Source organism: Eretmochelys imbricata, chromosome 10 (genome assembly GCF_965152235.1).
Source record: "Eretmochelys imbricata isolate rEreImb1 chromosome 10, rEreImb1.hap1, whole genome shotgun sequence".
Taxonomy (NCBI): Eukaryota; Metazoa; Chordata; order Testudines; family Cheloniidae; genus Eretmochelys; species Eretmochelys imbricata.
Genome location: NC_135581.1, coordinates 371412 through 393068, shown reverse-complemented (window position 1 = coordinate 393068; position 21657 = coordinate 371412). Strand labels below are relative to the sequence as shown.

General features: G+C 41.6%; 2 protein-coding genes across 8 annotated transcripts in view; both read left to right on the top strand.

Moving 5' to 3' along the window:
* Positions 1 to 14305, top strand: part of PDPK1 (3-phosphoinositide dependent protein kinase 1) — a 96977-nt gene extending 82672 nt beyond the window's left edge. For all 6 annotated transcript variants that reach the window (XM_077827607.1, XM_077827609.1, XM_077827606.1 and 3 more), the window contains 4 exons: positions 3178 to 3392; positions 4173 to 4230; positions 7596 to 7748; positions 8349 to 14305. In XM_077827607.1, coding sequence (XP_077683733.1) covers positions 3178 to 3392; positions 4173 to 4230; positions 7596 to 7748; positions 8349 to 8456 — 534 coding nt within the window. In that variant the 3' untranslated portion in view covers positions 8457 to 14305. The remainder of the gene's footprint in view (positions 1 to 3177; positions 3393 to 4172; positions 4231 to 7595; positions 7749 to 8348) is intronic.
* A 466-nt stretch (positions 14306 to 14771) lies between these two features.
* The window catches only part of KCTD5 (potassium channel tetramerization domain containing 5), a 64088-nt gene continuing 57202 nt past the window's right edge, over positions 14772 to 21657 (top strand). For both annotated transcript variants that reach the window (XM_077828346.1, XM_077828345.1), the window contains exon 1: positions 14772 to 15034. In XM_077828346.1, the coding sequence (XP_077684472.1) occupies positions 14792 to 15034 (243 nt within the window). In that variant the 5' untranslated portion in view covers positions 14772 to 14791. The remainder of the gene's footprint in view (positions 15035 to 21657) is intronic.

Below are 21657 nucleotides of genomic sequence, written 5' to 3'. Positions count from 1 at the left end.
GATACCTCTCTTACTTTTCTATCATTAACTTGATTACGGAATTATATGTGCTCCCAGACTGTACCTGTTTTAGTTCCTTGCTTTGTATGCAAAGAAACCAAACTATTCTAGCAACATCATTATCTCAGCAATAAGTTAAGTCTTCCAATCTAAAACTAAACCAGGTGAGATAGTAACTCTTCAGGGTGCCTTGTTTAGAGGAAGTTCAATAAACAGTTCTATCAGGGGACAGAGTAATATCTATACCTACTTGCAAGATTTTACTAAGATAACAGTAGATTATCTACATATAACAATTTTTTAGTCAAAAACACACCAAAATGTAAAATCAGCTCCCTTTCACTTGCTGTGAAGATATCCCTGATAACACCAGGGCAACTGACTTAATAAAGAAAAGACCCCAGAAACAAGAATAGGCTGAAGTTTGTCACACTGCAGAGAGACCACTTTTTGCAAGAGATAACAGGAAATCAGCATTAAAAAGATTCACTACCAATTAAGGTGTGTTCAGAGTTCACCAGGAAAAAAATTGGGATTTTTGCTTCTTTAAGAATGGTACCTGTTTAATTGAGAAACTGTATTCTAAGACAAGGAGAAAGGTCAGTAAGATTTACCCTTCTACTCCTAGGATTAATAGTTTCTCTAATTAGTGTAACCTCCAATTTTCACGTGAACTCACCTATTTCTGTTAAACAAGTGCAAACCTTGCCTGCAATCATTAGGAGTTGAGGAACTAATGCAATTTCCATATATTGGTGACATTTGCTTATAAACAGCAATTCAAATGCATTCAGTTGAGTCCTCAGAAATGTTCAGGAGTTAGTAGCAATCAGTAAAAGCACATCAATCTTTCTTGAGGTTTTATGCTGTGTTGTTGTAGCCCTGTTGGTCCCAGGATAGTAGAGACAAGGCGGGTGAGGTAGTATCTTTTATTGGGCTCACTTCTGTTGGTGAGAGAGAGACATGCTTTTGAGCTACACAGAGCCCAGACTTGAGGAGGAGTTCTCCCGTCGCTTGAAAGTTAAGCTTTTCTCTCTCACCAACAGAAGTTGGTCTAATAAAAGGTATTACCTCACCCAGCTTGTCTCTCTTGAGAAGTTTATGGCATTGAATGGGTGGGTCCCTTTATTTCTAAGATGTTATCATAGTTTCCTTGTTCCTTCTGAATCTCCAAACAGAAGTTATTGATTGATCCATTGTGTCATTGGAATTCCTTCCAAAGCTTTCTCATTGTGCTCCCCACTTGTGGAACTTTTGACCTTTTACTAGTAGACAGGGTGTGAGATGTTTACTGAAAGCAGATTGGATTGAAATTACAGGCTTAGACATGCCGCTGTATGAGGAGTGGTGTGGACGCTGCGCAGCAGGAGCATCAAAAGACAGTGGGTGAAATCCACAAAGGGATTTAGGCATTACTATGATGAGCATCATGGTGCCTAATAATTGGGCTCTTAGAAAATCACAGAAACAACACTCTGATCCACACAGTAGAGTTAGGTGCCTAAATTCCCTATACAATGAACGGGGAGAGGGAGACACCTTGAAATGGAATCGACAAAAATCAGCGCACTAGGCAGCTCCTTGCCTGGTCTAGCCAGTGGGAGAGGCCGTTGTTCTAAGCGCCTTCCCTTTCTCGGAGACAGGCACTTGCATCCAGGCTTCAGGGAGACACCTAGATCTGCTAGAGATCTATGAACAGGAATCTGATTCCTGGTTTAGGCACCTGCCTCATTCCATGCAACCACTGCCACCAGCCGTTTTGCAGGTGCTGGCGCAACTGCCTACCTTATAATGTTTAGCCCATTGGTTAGAGTACCTCAGTCTCTCCTGTTTAAGATGGTCCACAGTGGATAAAGAGCATTTGGGCCATCTTAAACAGGAGAGAGAGTGTAGGAAGGGTTTTGTAGTCCAGTGGTCAGAGCACTCGTTCAGGGGTCAGGAGACCCTGGTTCAAGTCTCCCTGCTCCAATCACTTTCTTTATCCACAGTGGCAAAGCTTCAACAAGAGAGACTGAGAGAGCCCCCACATTAGAATATCCCATAGTTCAAATCCTTTCCTGCTCTGGCAGAGAGCCAAATTGAAGCTGGGTCTCCCACATCCCAGGCAAGTGCTGTAATCACTGGGCTAAAAGTTACGAGATGGGCCATGGCAGCAACAGCAGCCAACCGCCTCCTCAGTCTTTTTTTTTTTTTTTTTTTTAGGGGACGTGATCCAGCAGGCACCCTCTGAGTGTGGCTATCAAATCGGGCATGTTAGGCATCTGAGGGCCTGTCTTCCCCGGGGGCTCAGGTGGGAGATGGGTGTCCAACGCCTAGAGTGAGGCAGCAGTGCATATGCCTAAAGACACAAACTTAGGCGCCAAGTGAGTTTAGGTACCAACAGAATTCAGTAGGAGTTTTGTGGATCACAGTGGGGAATCTAGGCACCTAAAAATGGGATTTAGGTACCTAAATCTGTGTAAGCACCTAAGTAGTGTTGTGGATTCTACTCTTTGAACCTCCAAGAGTTCCAGGGTATGCAAGAGAACATAACTGTTGTTACACATCTTATGGGGTGTTCTTAGCTCATCTCTTATGGTGCATGCTGCTTAACCAATAATAAGACCAAATAACTAGGAGTAGTGAGATGAAACTGGCAAATGAAAATTCCTAATAAGATGTGTTTGGATATGGATACAGTTTTAGAGATTATGGAAGCATCATTCCTGGAGACAAATCAAAATTGAAGTGGATGACCTCATATTTATTCTGCTTTGTAAAGTACTTTGAGATCTATGGATGAAAATCTATACAAGAGTTAAATATTATTATTTGTATTAGATTGTGACAAACAGAACACAACCATAAAAGCTAGTGGTGGGAAAAACAATGTATGACATCGAAATGTGACTGGCTTTCTGTCGTGTGTGTACGCAAGTGATAAATTACCTGATTTGTTTTATAGCTTTTGCTTAACATGCTGGTATCTCTAACTCAACTTTGTGACAGTGATGTGTTCGCTGTTACAAACCAAGTAATTTATTGGTTATATTTTTTTAGAGCATGTCATTGTAGCTAATCAGCAGTAAAACTTTAGAATTAAAAGCAGCTTTTCAGTGTTTTATATAAAAATGTTGAATATAGCTTTTTATTAAAAATAGTGACTAAAATTTGTTTTAATAATTTTTCCTTCTGTAGTACGACAATCTCCTGAGTCAGTTTGGTTGCATGCAAGTTTCTGGTTCGGCATCCTCCCATTCACTGTCTGCCCCAGAGACAAGTCACCCACAAATATCAGGGAACATAGAACAGTACATTCACGATCTTGACAATAATTCCTTTGAGTTGGACTTGCAGTTTTCTGAAGATGAGAAGAGGCTACTACTGGCAAAACAGGCTGGTGGAAATCCATGGTAAGATGTTTAAAGTGATTGATCTGTGATTTTTGTGCTGTAATAAGGAATCTACAAAACAGTAAACCATCCATTCTTGCCTTGGTTCTTATTCATCTTTATCAGAATCCTAGTAGCTGAACAGTTAATGATTTCATTAGTAATTATGCTTTTCTTGACTAAAGATTTTTGCTAGTACCACTTTAAGAATAATGTGCAATGATCTGGAAAATGACGTGTGTGTCATACATACTGGCAGTGGGGTTGTGTTTTCTCTCGGACTCCGTATCAAATGAACTCAGGTAACCAATAAAGAGAGGCTTTTTTTATCTGCTTCTCCTGTAAAATCAATCTGGGGTCTGAAAAACAGTAGGATTCTTTGCTTCTCATATATGGGCACCAATAATAGAAGCTCTTCAAGCCAAATTAAGTTCAGTTACACCTCCATAACCCCACTGTCTTCAGATTATACCATCAATAACAATTAGGTGCAATCCATCAATCTTATCACAGCAGGAATTAAGTTGCAAATAAATTATAACCTACTGATATCTAGCAAATAGTTTTGGGGTAGGAAAGAAGAGGTTGAAATTCATCTAATAATTAAAGTTATAGCCATGGCTCATGGAACAGAGAGGGGAGACCTATAGAGAGAGATGGGAACTTTTTAAAGATTCCAAAGCAATGGATCTTTAGATATATCCCAGATAGATTTGAAAGAAAAAGAAGAAAACAACAAGGGTAGTTGTGGTTACTGCAGGAGGGGTGCTTCTGTAATGACAATTCTTTCTTTCTTGTTAGGCACCAGTTTGTAGAAAACAACTTAATACTAAAAATGGGTCCAGTAGATAAAAGAAAGGTAAGTCTCATTATCCTATCTAACACGATGTAAAATGTCTTTGTTCTTATAGTTGCACCTCTGAGAGCTGTATTGCTAAGGAATCTGTCTTTGGAGTTCCCTGATTTGTATAGATTTGTTAGTTCTGTCCCAAATCTATCGTTCCTTTTATAAAAGATGTCATAACATTTCCTAGCAAACAGCTTTTCACAAATTTAATATCCTTTCTTTTTTAAAACAAAAATTATGGTACAGTCTTGGTTGGACAAAAGTTGCAGTCAGATTAGCTGATGGTGCTTCCAATTTGTAATCAGCTGTGAATGGAGATGTCTTCTCTCCTCCTTTATCAATCTGATTAGTCCAGCATGACACTCGGTTTTCAGTTGTTCTTGATATGGATGTTTGCTGTGCGTGTTGTTGGGCTGCTAATGTCTGAAACTAGAATACAGGCCATTATTGTCCTAAATGTAGTATTTAATCCTTCTGAGGTAGAATGAAACAGTCTCTCATTCTAAGAGCAACTCCACTTTCCTTTCCTCTATCCTCCCAACTTAGGGCTACTCTGTAGAGGGTTCCCTTTACACTGTACTGCTGTGACCAGCCTGCACTTTCACCAGCACACATACAGGTAGGGACACACCCAGCTGCAGTTATATGCAGATGCTGTGATCAGCCCTGCATGGGAAGGCTCCAGCTAGGGAATTTCCTATCTACACAAAGCAGATTACTTAGCAAATAAACAAAACACACAAACTAAGCTTAATATACTACACAGATTGGATATGAATAGCAAATTCTCACCCTGGGTGATGATACAAGCAGGCTGCAGATTCTTAAGGGGCAAGCTACGCTTGGATTGCAGCTTGGAATCCCCAGGTGTTCCATTCACAAGCTAAAAATCCCTTTAGCCTGGATCCAGCACTTTCCTCAGTTCAGTCTTTGTTCCTCAGGTGTTTCCAGAAGTCTCTTTGGGTGGGGAGTCAGTGAAGAACCAAGATGTCACTCCCCTGCCTTATATAGCTTTTGCATATGGGGGGAACCCTTTGTTTCATTGCTTGGTTCCCATGCCAGTCAGTGGAAAAAATACTGATATCCCAAGATGGAGTCCAGCACCAAGAGACCTGGTCACATGTCCCTGTAGTGTGTCAGCAGCCATGACTTGGAGGCTGTCTGCAGTATCCTCAGGAAGGCCCCCAGGTGGGAGATAAGCTTTTTTTTTTTTTTTTTAAGGCCTATTGTTTTCTCTAATGCCCTTCCCCACCTAGCTTTTCAGAATGAAACCATCTCGTCTAGTGCGCGTTCCCCAGGTGCAAACACATTTGTAATACAGATACATAGTCAATATTCTTAACTTCAGATACAAAAATGGTACATGCACACAAATATGATGATCTTATTCAGTAAATCATAACCTTTCCAATGACACCTCACATGACTTATCTTGCATAATTATGATGTATTTTATGCCATAATCATATCCTAATAATATCACTGTGAAGAACACGGGATACAGTGTCACAAGGTTAACTATTTAAAATGCTGGTTATATTGACACTACAGCAGAAATGCACTGAGACGCATTCAAGAATATAGTCAAGAAGCAGAAATTGTTTATACAATGCTATGTGAGCTTCACAGACAGACTCAGTCCCTGCCCAAATTACTTACAATGCAAATTACATATGATGTAGGCAAAGACAAAGTGGAGAGTGGAAAAGAAGGGGAACAGGTGAGGAAGGGGCAAACTTTTCATATAAAGTTAGTGATGTTTTAGTCTAGTTATTTTTAACTTATTTTAAAACCTTTATATTCACTTGTACAGGACTTAGTCTCAGTCCCACAAAGAAACTTCTAAGTGTCTTGTCAGTATTACCTTCCAAATGTTAGTTAAAAAGGGTGTGTGTGTAATATTTAAAAAAAAAAAAAAAACCCATACAAACCAAACAAGGGTAAGTAATGTAACGCTGAGTTTTTTTTATAAAAGGCTCCAAAGGCGAGCCTGGCAATTACAGGCCTAACTTCAGTATCAGGCAAATTAGTTGAAACTATAGTAAAAAAAAAAAATACATAATTATCTCACACACATGAACACAATATGTTGGGGAAGAGTCAACAGGGCTTTTGTAAAGGGAAATCATGCCTCACCAATCTGTTAGAATTCTTTGAGAGAGTCAGCAAGCACGTGGGCTAGGGTGATGATATAACACAACGACTAGGGGTCACCTGATAAAATTAATAGGCAGCAGGTTTAAAAGAAACATAAGAAAGTGCTTCTTCACACAACACACAGTCAACTTGTGGAACTTGTTGCCGGGAAGGTTGTGAAGCCCAAAAGTATAAATTGGTTCAAAAGAAAATTAGATAAATTTGTGGAGAACAGGTCCATCAACAGCTATTGGCCAAGATGGTCAGGGGTGCAGCCCCATGCTCCACATGTCCCTAAACTTTCAACTGCCCAAAGCAACTGGCACTGACCACGTCACAGACAGAATATTTGGCTAGATGGATCATTAGTCTGACCCTGTATGGCCATTCTTATGTTCTAACATTTTGAAATTGTAGTAAATTCAGAAACTTACTAGAACGCCAACTGTGAAATTAGTCAATCTATATTCGCAAAAAGAAAAGGAGTACTTGTGGCACCTTAGAGACTAACCAATTTATTTGAGCATGAGCTTTCGTGAGCTACAGCTCACTTCATCAGATGCATACCGTGGAAACCGCAGCAGACTTTATATATACACAGAGAATATGAAACAATACCTCCTCCCACCCCACTGTCCTGCTGGTAATAGCTTATCTAAAGGAATCATCAGGTTAGGCCATTTCCAGCACAAATCCAGGTTTTCTCACCCTCCACCCCCCCCACACAAATTCACTCTCCTGCTGGTGATAGCCCATCCAAAGTGACAACTCTTTACACAATGTGCATGATAATCAAGTTAGGCCATTTCCTGCACAAATCCAGGTTCTCTAACTCTGTTTCCATAACAGTGCCCTGAGAGAATAAGCATCCCATATTACTTTATCCATCTATAGTACAAATATTAGTTTTATTAGCACAAATACTAGAATGTATACATTATATAGTGATTGTGCTGCCTGCCAGTACACGTACAAGGATTTGACAGCTTCCTGATAAGACAGATAAATACTGAAGGCAGTTGTTCGCTGCTCTTTATTAAGGCTGTGATTCAGGAAAGCATATAAGCAAGTGCTGGAGCCCACTGACATCACTGTGACTTAAGCACATGCTTTAAGAGGGTTTTCAGGCAGGGGGAAGTGAGAAAAACAACACACAGCTCTGAGAGAATAGATCTAATAGTAATGTTCAGTTCTTCCTTTGCCTTGATACACTTTGTTGCTGCTACTGTTCTCTTTGTCAGGGATTGTTTGCTCGTCGGCGCCAATTATTGCTCACTGAAGGGCCCCATCTCTATTATGTGGATCCTGTCAACAAAGTTCTGAAAGGAGAAATTCCATGGTCACTAGAGCTACGACCAGAAGCCAAGAATTTTAAGACCTTTTTTGTTCATACAGTAAGTGACTATCTTTAGGGTTTTTCCCAAAAGTCTTAATATAATTTTAATCAATTTTCTTTCAAATTAATTTCCAATAATTTGTTAAACTTTTTGTTGATAGAAATGTTTTCATTGCCTGGGTACTACAAAGATTTGAACAGTTATTCATGAATGCTAGTCTGCTGGTATTATTATATTTTTACAAAGAGGATTGAATTTTTTTTCAATACAAAGAAATATAAACTTTAAATGGATTGTGTGACATAGAAAGAAATGCTTCAAGAGTTTGATTTTCATCTTCGTCTCTTCAAAATAGAGTCAAAGCACTCTTGCATATTGCAGCTGACTAAAATTGTGCCAATGACTTACTGTATCAGTTAATCAGTCTACATATTTTAAATGGAAAAATGTCATTTACTAACTGTACAGTTATCCAGAAATAATGTACATTGCTCTGTTACTACAATTGATATTAATTAATAGGTTCCTGAACAGATTTTTAATCATTTAATTCTGAATTAGTTTTCTTGCTACCAGTAGAATATTTATTGGTCTTTTTTCTGATTCTTGTCTTTTATATGTTCTTGAAAGTGTCATTAAACTATTATTTACTTGTAGCCTAACAGGACATATTACCTGATGGACCCAAGTGGGAATGCTCACAAATGGTGCAAAAAGATACATGAAGTTTGGCGGCACAGATACCATCAGAATGCTGCTAAATAGTAAAGCTCATCCAAAATGTCCCAGTCTCCCTACTTGCTGCTAGAACTCCATGTGCAGCCAATCAGAGGAATCTTCCCAACCCACCTATTATCCATCTCAAGGGGAAGCATATGTCTGAAATATTTTGTTTTTTTTAAAAAAACAACAAACATAAATGGAATTCAGGGTCGCTTTGCTTGCTCTTTGTGCTTCTGTTGAGGCTTCCACATGCATATCGTTGAAGTGAGGATCTTGCTTTTGTGCACTTCAGCTCTATTTCTGCTGCAAACTAATGGATAGACCTTGCATTACCAGCTTCACTTAAGATCAGTTAAAACTGATCTACACGCACACACCCCAGATCATGTACCGGTCCTGCACTTTATGGGGCTGGGATTATTTCTGTGACTCTCAGATTATCATTAAACTGTATTTCATCAGGGAGCTTTTAAATGCTTCTGCTGAGGTGTAACCAGCACCTCCTCTCTTTACTTTACTTCCCTCCCCCCCCCCCCTTTTTTTTTTTTTTCTAACTGGTATCTGGCATTTGCAGTCAGGCCAGTTGCACCCTTGCATAATTCCTAATATATAGTTCTGGTTGCAGGATTTCCATGGTACTTATTATAATTATGTGAGTAAATCAGATGTATGTGTCTGGCAGTCAGATGCTGATGTTACAGGTTGTAAGAAAGTAAAATGCTGAACGTGGCACTGAAAATTTTCTAAAATTGAAATTTTGGCTTTTGAAGTTCATAAAGTTTTAAACATGGAATTTTAATTTGATGCATTTACAAGTTTAATCAAGGGACAATAAATTACCAGCATGCTTTTAATTAATACTAACTAAATTTAAATTAACCAGTTAGTATAAAATGTTACTATTGAGGTAGTAATTAGACTCTTCAGCTTTTCAGGAGATGAGGACAAGTAGCTTTCTTTCCAGGGTATGCATGTATTGTGCATTTTAGCGGGGCCAACCTATTTACTTGGGTAGAGAAGGAAGAATGAAAACTTTGATGTACAATTGATGACTTGATTTGTCTTTGTATAATGAGATGTACAAATATTGTTGTCCTGGTCATTGGCCAAACAACTTGCAGACCTTTTAGCAATTCTGAAAATATTTTAAATGATTGAAATATAATAAGCTTATACACTAATCTGAATAGTTGAAAGTTCAAATGAAAATGTTTGATACAAAGGAGAAAATGTATGGTACTTTAGTCATATCTATAAATGTTTGTTTCATATCGGTCTGCTTCATCCTTTTCAAATTAAATTGTTAAATTGTTAAATTTCCTGTGACACAGCAAAGACTTTGCTTTGTACATGTTAAAAGTAACTTCTCTAATAGTGTTTTCCATATATCTGTGCTTCTGGGTAACCAGATCCCCTGGAAAGAGCACGCCCGTGCCTGGACAAAGACATTCCTCCCTCATGTTTAAAGCAGTATAAATACCACACCTATTCACTCATTCGTTTTCAGAAATATCTCATATTTGCCCCTTTGCCCTTGAATTGTTTCTGTACAAAGTACTTCTTCCCCCTGGAAGTAACCAAGCAGTGCTAGATTTTCCATATGCACCTAAAGAAGCCTGTTGTGTAACAGTTCAATATGTCAGTATTTTCAGATCCTTAAAAGAGTCTGATTAAGTTGCTACTCTCCTCCTAATTCATTTTGAAGAAGTACCAGTGTGCAGTTAGATTCTGTAGTAAAGAATCCACACCAAATCCACACTCTACAACAAAATCGCTGACGTGCATGGTCATATTTTGTGGGCGAGGATGAGGGGTTCAGTGCCTAATAGGCTCCTGGCATAAAGGGAAAAGTAGAGGATATTCCTCCTGTTAAAATCAGATGCTCGTCTGAAAGTGACTTCACCCCTACTCCAAAGGCAAACCACTTGGCACTAAGTTCTTAGAGTAACACAGGACTCCTGCAGCTGTATTAACTCCATAGCCAACATCATAGCCAAGATAACCTGCTATTGTGTTTTGTTTTGTTTTTAGTTTGTGGCAATGGATACCTGTTAGTACCAAAGCTATCCACTTCACCTGTATGTCAACTCTATCTGAGGCAGTGCAGCAGGTTCTGGATTACAAGTCTGTACCACTCTGCTATGGGCAGGTACTATTCTTGCCTACTGTAGAAGAGCCTGGTTGTAGTGGAGCTGTACAGCAGCTCAAACATATTTACTGCTGTTACTTTTAAGTGCAGCATCTCCAAGCATAACACACAGTTTTGCAAAGCGGTGGCTTGTTATGGGGTCTAGCAATGACTTCACTAATTTGAACAGAGGCTAGAGTAGCATCAATAAACCTGTTCATTTCAGCAGATTACATGCTTTCTCTAAACACATTTTCTGTAACATCAAATAGTTTAGCAACCCCCTCTTGTCATTCAGAAATATCTTCTCCTTTCTGCCCACTGCTTTTTTTAAAAACTGTCCCTGTAACATGTGATCCTGCATACACACTACTTTCACCCAAAGATGGTCTCTTGAGAAAGAAAGCAAGAATGATTGCAGTCATTGCTGTGTAGATAGTAAATGTGAGGGCCTGAAAAGTTGGGTGTTTGCATTGTGGGGTACTTTGCAAAATGACAGTATTGCAATTAGAAACTTCTCCAGGTGGACTCCTGCACTAAGCTCCCTCTCCTCTGCATATTCATGTTCTTCGTTAAGCCATGCTCGGCAGGTAGGGTTATGGCCCATGAAAAAAGTTGAGTAGTTTTAGCTACTATTCTCTATCTAGAACAAGTTACAATATTGAGCTCTACCGTCTATAGTAGGTGAAACCTCACAAATAACAATCAGCTTCCAAAAAATGTTTTTTTCATTCTACTTTTTTTCCCCTCAGATTACTTGGACTCAGTCCAAAATGTAATTCACAAACCTTCACTGAGGAATGGACTATTTTTGCAGTGGAAGGGGGCAAAAGCTGAGCCAGAGGCTTGCCATCCTTCATCTCTGCTTTATTGGAGGAGGGCAAGTCAAGTGAAACTACTTCTCACCCCTATATTTCCCCTCCAGTGAAGAGGAGAATAGGCTAGAAAAGGCTGCTCCTTGCTGTTGCACTTACAGTAGGGGGCCAAAACTATTCTGGGAGAGGCTTCCCCGAGTCACTTCCTGTGGATGGGGGTATAGTAGTGGAAGATTCAGACTATGGGAGGATAAGGCAAAGGCTGTCACGTGGAATGGGTAGAGTCCGCATGTTTGTAGCCTGCTTAGGGACATATCATGCTCTGTACTATGGTGGGGGGTTCCTGCATTGGATAGGAATATCTCAGTGTAGGGATGTCCTTATGGACAAAGCAGTTGAGTGCTTTGTGCAGGAGCATGCTCAGTCGTTCATGAGAATGCATGGAGAAAAGTACTAGAGAAGTGCTAAATGGCCTGCTCTAGGGCTGAGAGCAGGTCATTTAGAACTTTCCATACTGTAATCATACGATTTCCAGAGGGGAGAGTGTAGCTGGCCACAAGCAGCCTCTTTGTTCTTGAAGATATTTGGGAAAAGAAGTACAGAGCCTGATTCATTCACTTTCCTTTCCCAGCTACAATTACCACGATTTCCAGAAAGACTGTGAATCAGTGTGGCTGTGATTCAGATTAGGAGACATTTAGTTTGAGATCAGACTCCCAGAAGGGTACTCAACTCTGGTGATGGGCCTGCTTTCTATTGAATGAAATCTTTTTGAAGAAAAGGCAGTGGGATTGGTGCTAGAAGGCATACTTAACCCACCTTCCTCTCCCCTGGGGACATTGACCCTCTCTTGTCTATTGTACAGCTTAAAAAATATCAGGACATGTTCAAGATTCCTGGGCTAGGCTGAGAGTTTGCTGTATCACCATTTGCCTCAATGTCCTAAGCCCTCTTCTGAGCAGGGTTTATTTTAAGGACAGTTAAGTTGTAGCTCACATAAGCATTGTTTTTCAGCTTTAGACGATCTGTTGTATCTGTCACGAGCAGTGTAACACAACAGTCTTAAGAGGTGCTGTACTATCAAAGTTGGAGTCTCTAAGGCATCTTCAGAACTATGCAGCATTGCTCTTGTCCCATAATGCTGTTGAACTGTGTAGCAAATTCTGCTAGATCCAGCCCCAGAAAACTTCCTGGGGGGTGGGTAAAAGTATCATATCCATGCTTCAGCTTTTGTGATGTGATATATGAGGGACGGTATGTTGGACACTGACGCCTTCCATATTGGGCATTTTCAAAGGATCCTGTGGACTTAACCCTCATAAACTGAAGAGAAATCATTTTTTCTATGTGTTAGGTTGACTTTGGAAATCCAAGTTTAATAAATTTCCCCAATTTTAAAATAATATAGACAATAGATGTATGTCTTCTGCAACCTAGACAACAAACACTGAAAATGTGTGTGCATGTGTGTTTGTATGTATGTGTGAAGTGGGGGGATATTACATGACGCAAATGTTATGAACTGTGGCTGGATGGGCAATATTATACTCAACCACTTCCACCTTTTTACTATTCATGCTGGACTGAGGAGTGTCTTTGTGAAGGGCCATATAAATATTTTGGAGATCTAAGTACTGTTGGCTCAAAAACATGTCCATAAAGAAGGCAGTGGCTTAAATAATGAAGTTCTTTCACCCCAGAACCTGACTGAGAGCTGAGTATTCCAGCTGGACCGTATAGCTGTAATTCTTCCTATCTATGATGAGATTCTTTGTTAGTCTGGGTAGTTTCCTGTGGGAATAAGACATTCATTAATAATGTCTTAGCTGGGGAAAGGAGGTACATGATTTACTAAAGCTGGGCTTTGTGGATGCTGCACACAACTCTCTCTTTCTCAACCTAGTGTTTTAAAAAGAACTGATGTGTGTACAAATGGGTGTGGTATTTATACTACTGGAAGCATTTGGTGAATACTTCAACCATGTTGTCTTTAGGCCAATATTTTACTAATTAAACTATGAATCACTTCTGCAATGCCTCATGGCCCAGAAAATGTCTGTCCATAGATATTTCCTTCAGTCATCTTGCAGGTAAGTAGTTCTCTTTGACCCAGAGCAGTGTATTTTCAGCTAAAATGAGAAATTTATAATCAAACTGGTAAACTGCATTTCCCCATAACGTGTTTGCACTGTCTTGGAAGAAACACAGCTATAAACAGTGAACAATTTAGAAATGGAAAACCATTTCTTAAACTGTCTGAAGCATGCAGTCCAGTCCATCTGAATGAGCGTGAATGGGGATAGTGGCTCTTTGAAAAGCTTATGTACTGAGTTTGATTGGTTATGGCAAAGTCTCCTAAATTGTGGCAGAACTCACAACTGCTCTATCTAACAAAAAAACCAAACAAACTAGGAACTATAATCAATTTTGATAGATGTTAGCTGTCTTTCAGGTTGGTGGCAGTCACTTATGATGTGTGTAATATTCTCTACCTGGTTTGTAGCTGTAACTGTGATGTACAGGAAAAGCAAAAAATAAAGAAGCAAACAAAAACAGAAGCAAATAATGCAGTGATATTAGGATAAACATTTTTGTATTTTTATTCTTCTAAGGTTATTTGCTGGTGCGCATTGGCCTCTAGTTCAGTCTGTGTTATTTAAATTCTAATATATGAATTATTTGGATTGAATTCATGTTCGGGGCCATGGTGTTGTATGTATTGATGTACAGCCTTGAATGTGAATAATTATTGTAAACTATATTTTACACCTTTCTCTGGCTTTATTATATAAATTTTCTATTGGTCGATGATTTAATCATATCTCATAATTTAATGACTGTTTGTTCTCCGCCCGACAGCTCTCTGTGCTGTAGATGTAGCTAGTGACTGGATGATGACGTTTCACTTATGCTCGATAGTCTTGTAATAAAAGCATGTAGGGTCCTAGGCCCTAGGCTCCCGCCTCTTTTTCTGCGCCGCTCGGCAGCGGGCCTGCCGCAGCCTGAGGGGGCTAGCGCCCGCCGTCGCCTGAGGAGTCGCGCCGCGTGGAGGACAAACGTGCCCGCGGCGGGTACTTCCGGCGGATGTCACGTCAGCGTGCGAGACGGGGGGAAAAGAAATCCGAGCGGACACTTCCTGTCTCGAGGAGCCGTGGCGGGGGGGAGTATGTGACGTGGCTGCGTCGCCCGGCGGGGTCGGTGCTCTCCGGGAGGGGGGCGTGGGAACGGTGAGTCTCCGGGTTGTGCACGTCCAGCTGCGGCGTCATGGGTCCCGCAAAGGCCGGGGCATGGGGATTGGTATCGGCCGGACCGCTTCCGGCAGGAAGGGCCTGGGGGATCGGTATTGCGAACGGACACTTCTGGTAGGAGGGTGCGCGCGGGAGGGCGTCGGGCGACCGATATCCGGGTTGGACCTTTCCGGCGCTGGCGTGAGGATGGCGGCGGAGAATCACTGCGAGTTCCCGGTTCCCTCCATGGGCGTCCTTGGGCTGGCGGGGACCGGCGGGCCCTGCCGCCGCTGCAGCTCGGGGGCCTCCCCCAGTGGGGTCCCAGGTAAATGGGTCCGGCTGAACGTGGGGGGCACCTGCTTCCTCACCACCCGGCAGACGCTCTGCAGGGACCCCAAGTCCTTCCTCTTCCGCCTCTGCCAAGCCGACCCCGACCTGGACTCGGACAAGGTGAGGCCGACGCAGGGACCCCCGTGATCTGGGCCAAGCCGCGCGGGCCGTGGAGGTCCCTCTCTTCTCGCCGCACGGGCTCTGCTTCCAGCCGCATTCGGGTAGGGTTAGGCCAGGGCCCCTCCCTAGACGAGCCAAAGGGGGCTGGGACCTGCTTGTGCTGCGGGGAATCCGGCCCACATCTTTTTACCACTACCACCGCATCCTGGGCCCAGGGCGAGAGCGGCACCTAAGATCCCAGCCTGCCCTGGAGCCCAGTCAGGGGAGAGAATGGTCCCCCCTTGTCTCCCAGGACATCCGCACGCTTCCCTGTGCTAGCGCTCTGAGCCATCTCTGTTCTCTCTGTCTCACGACCCCAATTAAAATCCTCTTAGGAGAAACCGCAGACTTTGAACACGGGAAATCTGAGGTAAAGGTGTCTAGGGGGTGTGGGCCAGGAGGGGTAGGCAGGGCTGGGGATAACCCTGGCAACCTAGAAACATGCCAGGCTTTTTTAGTGGTATTTACTAGTTGTATTCAGAGAAGCTCTGTGTTAATTTTGCTTTGTAATTTACCAATCGAGCCTTTAGTATCCTAAGAGTAAATTAACAATGGGGGACAAAACTCCTTTTTTTTTTTCTTTGCTGTATAATACTTTAAATTGAAGAGAATCCCATATAGGTTAGAAGGAAGTGTGAAGTTTCATTTCTTGGGAACAGATATACATTTATTTTCTTTTTTTCCCCCCCCTGTTCTTTGTTAGTCTTAAAAATGGTAATAGAACATTCAGGGGTGTTTGCAGTACCATAATCCAAGGAGTCCTTTAAGATTATGTAATATGAATATACTGTTATGAAGCTGTTCAATTGATCAAGTTGATCGTGGGGGCTGGAACAGGCCAATTCCTACAGACTACCCATATAGTTAATTGGTGTTTGGTTCTTGTATCACACCCATGACCATTTGAAGTGCCCTACAAATCTCTTAAAAGGAGCACAAGGTCTATGTGAATTTCTAGGTCACTTTTATTTATTGAGTAAGCTTTTATTTGTCATGGTGCATAGATGTTTTATTTAAATCCTGTCAGGTCAATTTTGCATTGTCGTGATCCCATAGTTTACAATTTGTGAATTCTGAAACTGAGCGACGCCATTGCTATACAAAAGATTACATTAAATACAGAAGAAAAGAAAAGCGTATTGGAGGCAAAATCCAAAAGGCTAAGGCACTGAATGAGTAAGGGGAAAAAAAGGCAAGAAGAGGTTGTATAAGTATATTAGGAGAAAAATAGGGAAAGAACAAGTTTAAAGAATATTTAGATAAGTTAAATGTATGTAAATTGACAGAGCCAGATGAAATTCACCTTTGAGTACTTAAGAAACTAGCCAAAGCAATCTCTGAACTTTTAGCAATTGTCTTTGGGAGCTAATGAAGGAAGGGTGAGGTACCAGAGGGCCGGAGAATGGCAAACATAGTAGATAACTTCAAAAAGGGGGAAAACCAGAACTGGGCAATTATAGACACATCAGCTTAACTTTGATACCCAGAAAGATACTGGGACAATCAGTTTATTGTAACCTAAAGGGTAATAAGGAGATGAGTAGTAGTCAACAAGGATTTATCAAGAACAAATAATGTCAAACCAAACTTATTTTCTTCTTTGATAAATTAACTGACCTAGTGCATGGAGAGGAAGCAATAAATAGGACATATACAGTCTTTAGTAAGGCATTTGACCCTGTCCTATATGACAGTCTCATAAACAAATTACGGAAATTAAATTTAGATGGAAATATTATAAGATAGGTGCATAACTGGTTCAAAGGCTATTTCCAAGGAGTAGATATCAATGGCTTTCTGTCAAACTGGGGGATATACGTTTCTCTTGGGTCCACACTGATCAGTATTTTCATTAATGACTTTGATAGAGTGGAGAGTATGCTTATGAATCTGTTGTGGTGATGTTTAAACCATTTCTTTGCCTGAAATGATGCAAATTAGTAATTGGTGTGTAGTTCATAACAAGATGACAGAGTGCTGCTAATCAAACTATTATGTAAGAGCACAGGCTATCAGATGTAGGTGTGTTAAATCTCTAATAACAAACACGTGTTATCTCATTGCTGTATATGTTGGTACCACTCACCATTCCTGGGGGAATTCTGCACCACTGCGCACGTGCATAATTAATGAGCCAGACATTTTTAATTTTTTGCGTACAAAAAAAGCTTCTGCCGGAAAGTTGCTTCAGTCCTGTCTTTTGCCCACCAGAGAGTGCTAAGGTGCTAGAACAGGGGGAAGGGATAGCTCAGTGGTTTGAGCATTGGCCTGCTAAACCCAGGGTTATGAGTTCAATCCTTGAAGGGGCCATTAAGGGATCTGGGGCAAAAATTGGGGATTGGTCCTGCTTTGAGCAGGGGGTTGGACTAGATGACCTCCTGAGGTCCCTTCCAACCCTGATATTCTATGGACATAACTTGGGCTGGAGAGTTGCTGCAGTTCTGCCTTTTGTCCACCAGAGGGCACTATGGTGATAGAACAGAGCAGCAGCAGCTTTTGGGGAAGAGAAAGAGCCTGCCTTCTTCACAGCGATTGTTAGGCGCAGGTCGGGAGACAGACATTTTGTGGTGCTGCTGGGGGCTCAGATGGGGCTCGTAAGGGCTAGTGGGGGAGGACAGACTGGGGAAGGAGCTGAATGGGAGTGGAGGTGCAGGGTTACATGGGGATGGGGGAGGGGATGCCTGACTGAATGAGAAAAGCTAAGAGTCAGCCAGGGTCTGCATGGGGGAAGCTTCCTAATAATTTCCTGTCCAAAAAACCCTGTTCCACACTTCTCCCATCCCATCCCACTTTTACCAACACCATCCAAGTTCACACTCAGGCTGCTTCCTAGCAATTACTTCCCTCTCCCTCAGCTCCTCTGTTACCCCTGACTCCCCCAAGTCTTTGCATTGCTTCTCAGGGATGTGGGAAATACAGTTATGTATTGTACTTTAAATGAATTATTAATATGCCTCGTAAGGAATCTATTTGTCAAAAAACATTGCCTGAATCTTTTTTGTTTTCTGTATGGTTACAGATATACTTACTGACAGGTATTTTGAAATAAATGACCAAAAATAATTGAAACTGGTGTGATTTGTATTGTGTTATTTTGACAAATAAAATAGGCAGAATTTTGCAGAATTTGAAAATACTGTGTACAGAATTTATTTTTTGTTTTGCTTTTTGGCACAGAATTCTCCCAGGAGTAACTCACTAGTAGTGACTCAACTAGAAGGTTGAAGTCAGGCTGAAATTGAAGATGAGAATGTAGGTCTGGCAGGCCTTTTGCAGTGACTGGGCAGTTTGTAAAATGGACGTAAAATAGACATTAGTTATCCTGTACTTAGCATTAAATTGTACACTCAAATATGACATTCTCAAAATCAGAAAAATTTAGAATATTTTGTACATATGTAAGGGATGAACATTTTTAGTAAAGGACGGGAAATATGGGGAAAATTACAGTAGTGAAAATCCATCTTTGAAAAGATTCTGCTCTTAGGATATGCTTGTAGATAGCACCACAGCCCAGAAATCTATGGAAATTGATTATAAGTCTCTACAAATCTATAAGTATTTACATGGGGAACAAATATTTAGTAATGGGCTCTTCAATCTAGCAGACAAAAGGTATAGCATAATCCAGTAGCTGAAACTTGAAGCTAGACAAATTCAGATGGGAAATAAGGTGTAAATTTTTAATGATGAGAGTAATTACTGAAACAGTTTACCAAGGGTCACAGTGGATTCTCCATCACTGGCAATTTTAAAATCAGGACTGGATGTTTTTGTAAAAGATCTGGTCTAGGAATTATTTTGGGGAAATTCTATGGCCTGTGTCATACAGGAGATCAGACTAGATGATCACAGTCATGCCTTCTTACCTTGGAATCTGTGACTGTGGGTGGGGGTGGATTTCATCTTACTTTGGAACAGTTTATATGTGTGCGTCAGAAGGATGGGCCCATGTACCTTCACAACAGTGAGGCAGCACATCTTCTGATTCATCTGCTTCCAGTTGGTCAGAAATGTCTTTTCAGTACTATCAATGGAGTGATTGAGAGCAAATAGTTTTTTATACAGTGATAGCTAAAGTTAGTATTTTACATATATACATTTTTATGCAGTGAAGAGTTGGTTACATGGGCTGATATTTAACCAGTTGATATGCAAGTAGTTAAAGGCAGCCATTATTACAATTTTATTAAACTTAGTTGTGTCTTTGGTCTCCTGCTGCATAAACAGTCCATATCCTTTCCAGACAAGGAGGGCATTAGTACAACTGGAGGACTCTATTTTGCTCTCTCCATGTCTGGATCCATCTCCAGGTTAGCCGAACCCAAGACCAATATGATCTCTCCTCCGCTTCCCCATGCTGAGGATCCCTGTAGTGAAGTGATGACTCACCGGTGCGGTGCCTCCTGCAGGTCACCTGGGAATGAGCTCTTTTCCAGCGTACGGAGCATCCTCTGCAGGCTGGTGTCTCACCTGCTACTAGTGCCCGTGTCCCTCCCAGACCCCGGTGCCTCTTTACTCGGGGTTCTGCTCCCAGCAGTACCCCCTTACTCTGGGTGTTCCCTCCCAGGGGAATCCCCAACCCTCTAAACCCACCTTGCCTCAGTGGCTACTGACAGGCATCATCTAGCCCCCTTTCACTGGGGTGGACTGCAGTCTATAATGGCCACTCTTCATTGGCAAGGGAGTTGGACCAGCTGCCTCTGCCTATCCCCAGGCTGGACCTCTGTAGCCCCAGTACCTCTGTAGGCCTTCAACATAGCCTGCAGCCTGGGGTTTTACCATGCTGGAACTCCCCAGCAATGCTCCAGTTCAGGTACCTTCATCTCAAGCAGCTAGCCCTTCTCCCTCTAGGGCTAGAGTGAGACTCCTCCATCTCCTGGCCCCACAGCCCTCTTGTCAGGGCCAGATGGGCCCTAATTGAGCTGGCCACAGCCGTGGCTGCTTCCCCAATCAGCCTAGTTTGGCTGCTTTCAATCCCTGTTCTCCAGGAGTGGGGCAGCTGCCCCACTACAATCCCCCTGGAGCACAGAATTCCCCTCTGAATGCTACAGAGTTGTAGGCTCTCGAGGGTCCTCAGTTCACTACTCCTAAAACTATGCCTTCCTTTGTTCCCCTTCAACACAGATTACTTTCGTATAACCCTTTTTGTCAGGGTTTCAAGCTCCACCTTCTTTGTATTCTTAATGGGAATCATTGATATCCACTTTATCCTTTCAGCACCTGTCCTCTGTAGCCAACTAACCTTCCTGGGCAAGTTTCAGAGTGGTATCCATGTTGTTCTTCCTGGGCAACACAGCCCCGGGGTCTGCAATCTAAGAGGCAAGTTCTTAGTGTTTCCCCACCATATTGTACTAACCCCAGTGAGATCAGTTTCTAAGCCTACCAAAGCACATCTGCCCCTTAGAAGTTGATTCCAAATTCTCAGGTAATTAAGAGCATGTTCCTGAGGAAGAGGCTATAAGCTACAATCCAAACAACTCCTCTTTTTCCCCAGAGGATGTGGTAACACACATCATTGATGTCACCCTGGAAAAGCTAAATCCTTCCCAGACTTGCTCACTAGAGTTGTGAATGCTCTCAGTTTGATGCTTCCAGATGTCAAGAAAAGACTTGTAGATTAGTTGGCATCTTGGAGCTGAATTTATTAGTCAGAGTGGCTGAAGTCTGTGGCTGCAGTGCTAAACAACCAGTGGGGCCCCTGGATGATTGAGATACAAAAGGAGCACTTAAAGACGATAAAGTAATCGTGGAGAAACTAAATGAATTCTTTGCTTCCGTCTTCACAGCTGAGGATGTTAGGGAGATTCCCAAACCTGAGCCGTCTGTTGTAAGTGACAAATCTGAGGAATTGTCACCGATTGAAGTGACAGTAGAGGAGGTTTTGAAATTAATTGAGAAACTTAACAGGAACAAGTCACCGGGACCAGACAGCATTCACCCAAGAGTTCTGAAAGAACTCCAGTGTGAAATTGCAGAACTATTAACTATGGTTTGTAACCTGTCCTTTAAATCAGCTACTGCACCCAATGACTGGAAGATAGCTAATGTAAGGCCAATATTTAAGAAGGGCTCTAGAGGTGATTCTGGCAATTACAGACCGGTAAGTCTAACGTCAGTACTGGGCAAATTAGTTGAAACAATAGTAAAGAATAAAATTGTTAGACACATAGAAGAGCATAAATTGTTGTGTGTCAATGTGGTTTCTGTAAAGGGAGATCATGTCTTACCAATCTATTAGAGTTCTTTGCAGGGGGTCAACAAATATGTGGACAAGGGGGATCCAGTGGACATAGTGTACTTAGATTTCCAGAAAGTCTTTGACAAGGCCCCTCATCACAGGCTCTTATGTAAATTAAGTTGTTATGGGATAAGAGGGAAGATTTCATGGATTGAGAACTGGTTAAATGACAGGGAACAAAGGGTAGGAATAAATGGTAAATTTTCAGAATGGAGAGGGTTTATTAGTGGTGTTCCCCGAGGGTCTGTCCTAGGACCAATCCTATTAAACTTATTCATAAATGATCTGGAGAAAGGGGTAAACAGTGAGGTGGCAAAGTTTGCAGATGATACTAAACTGTTCA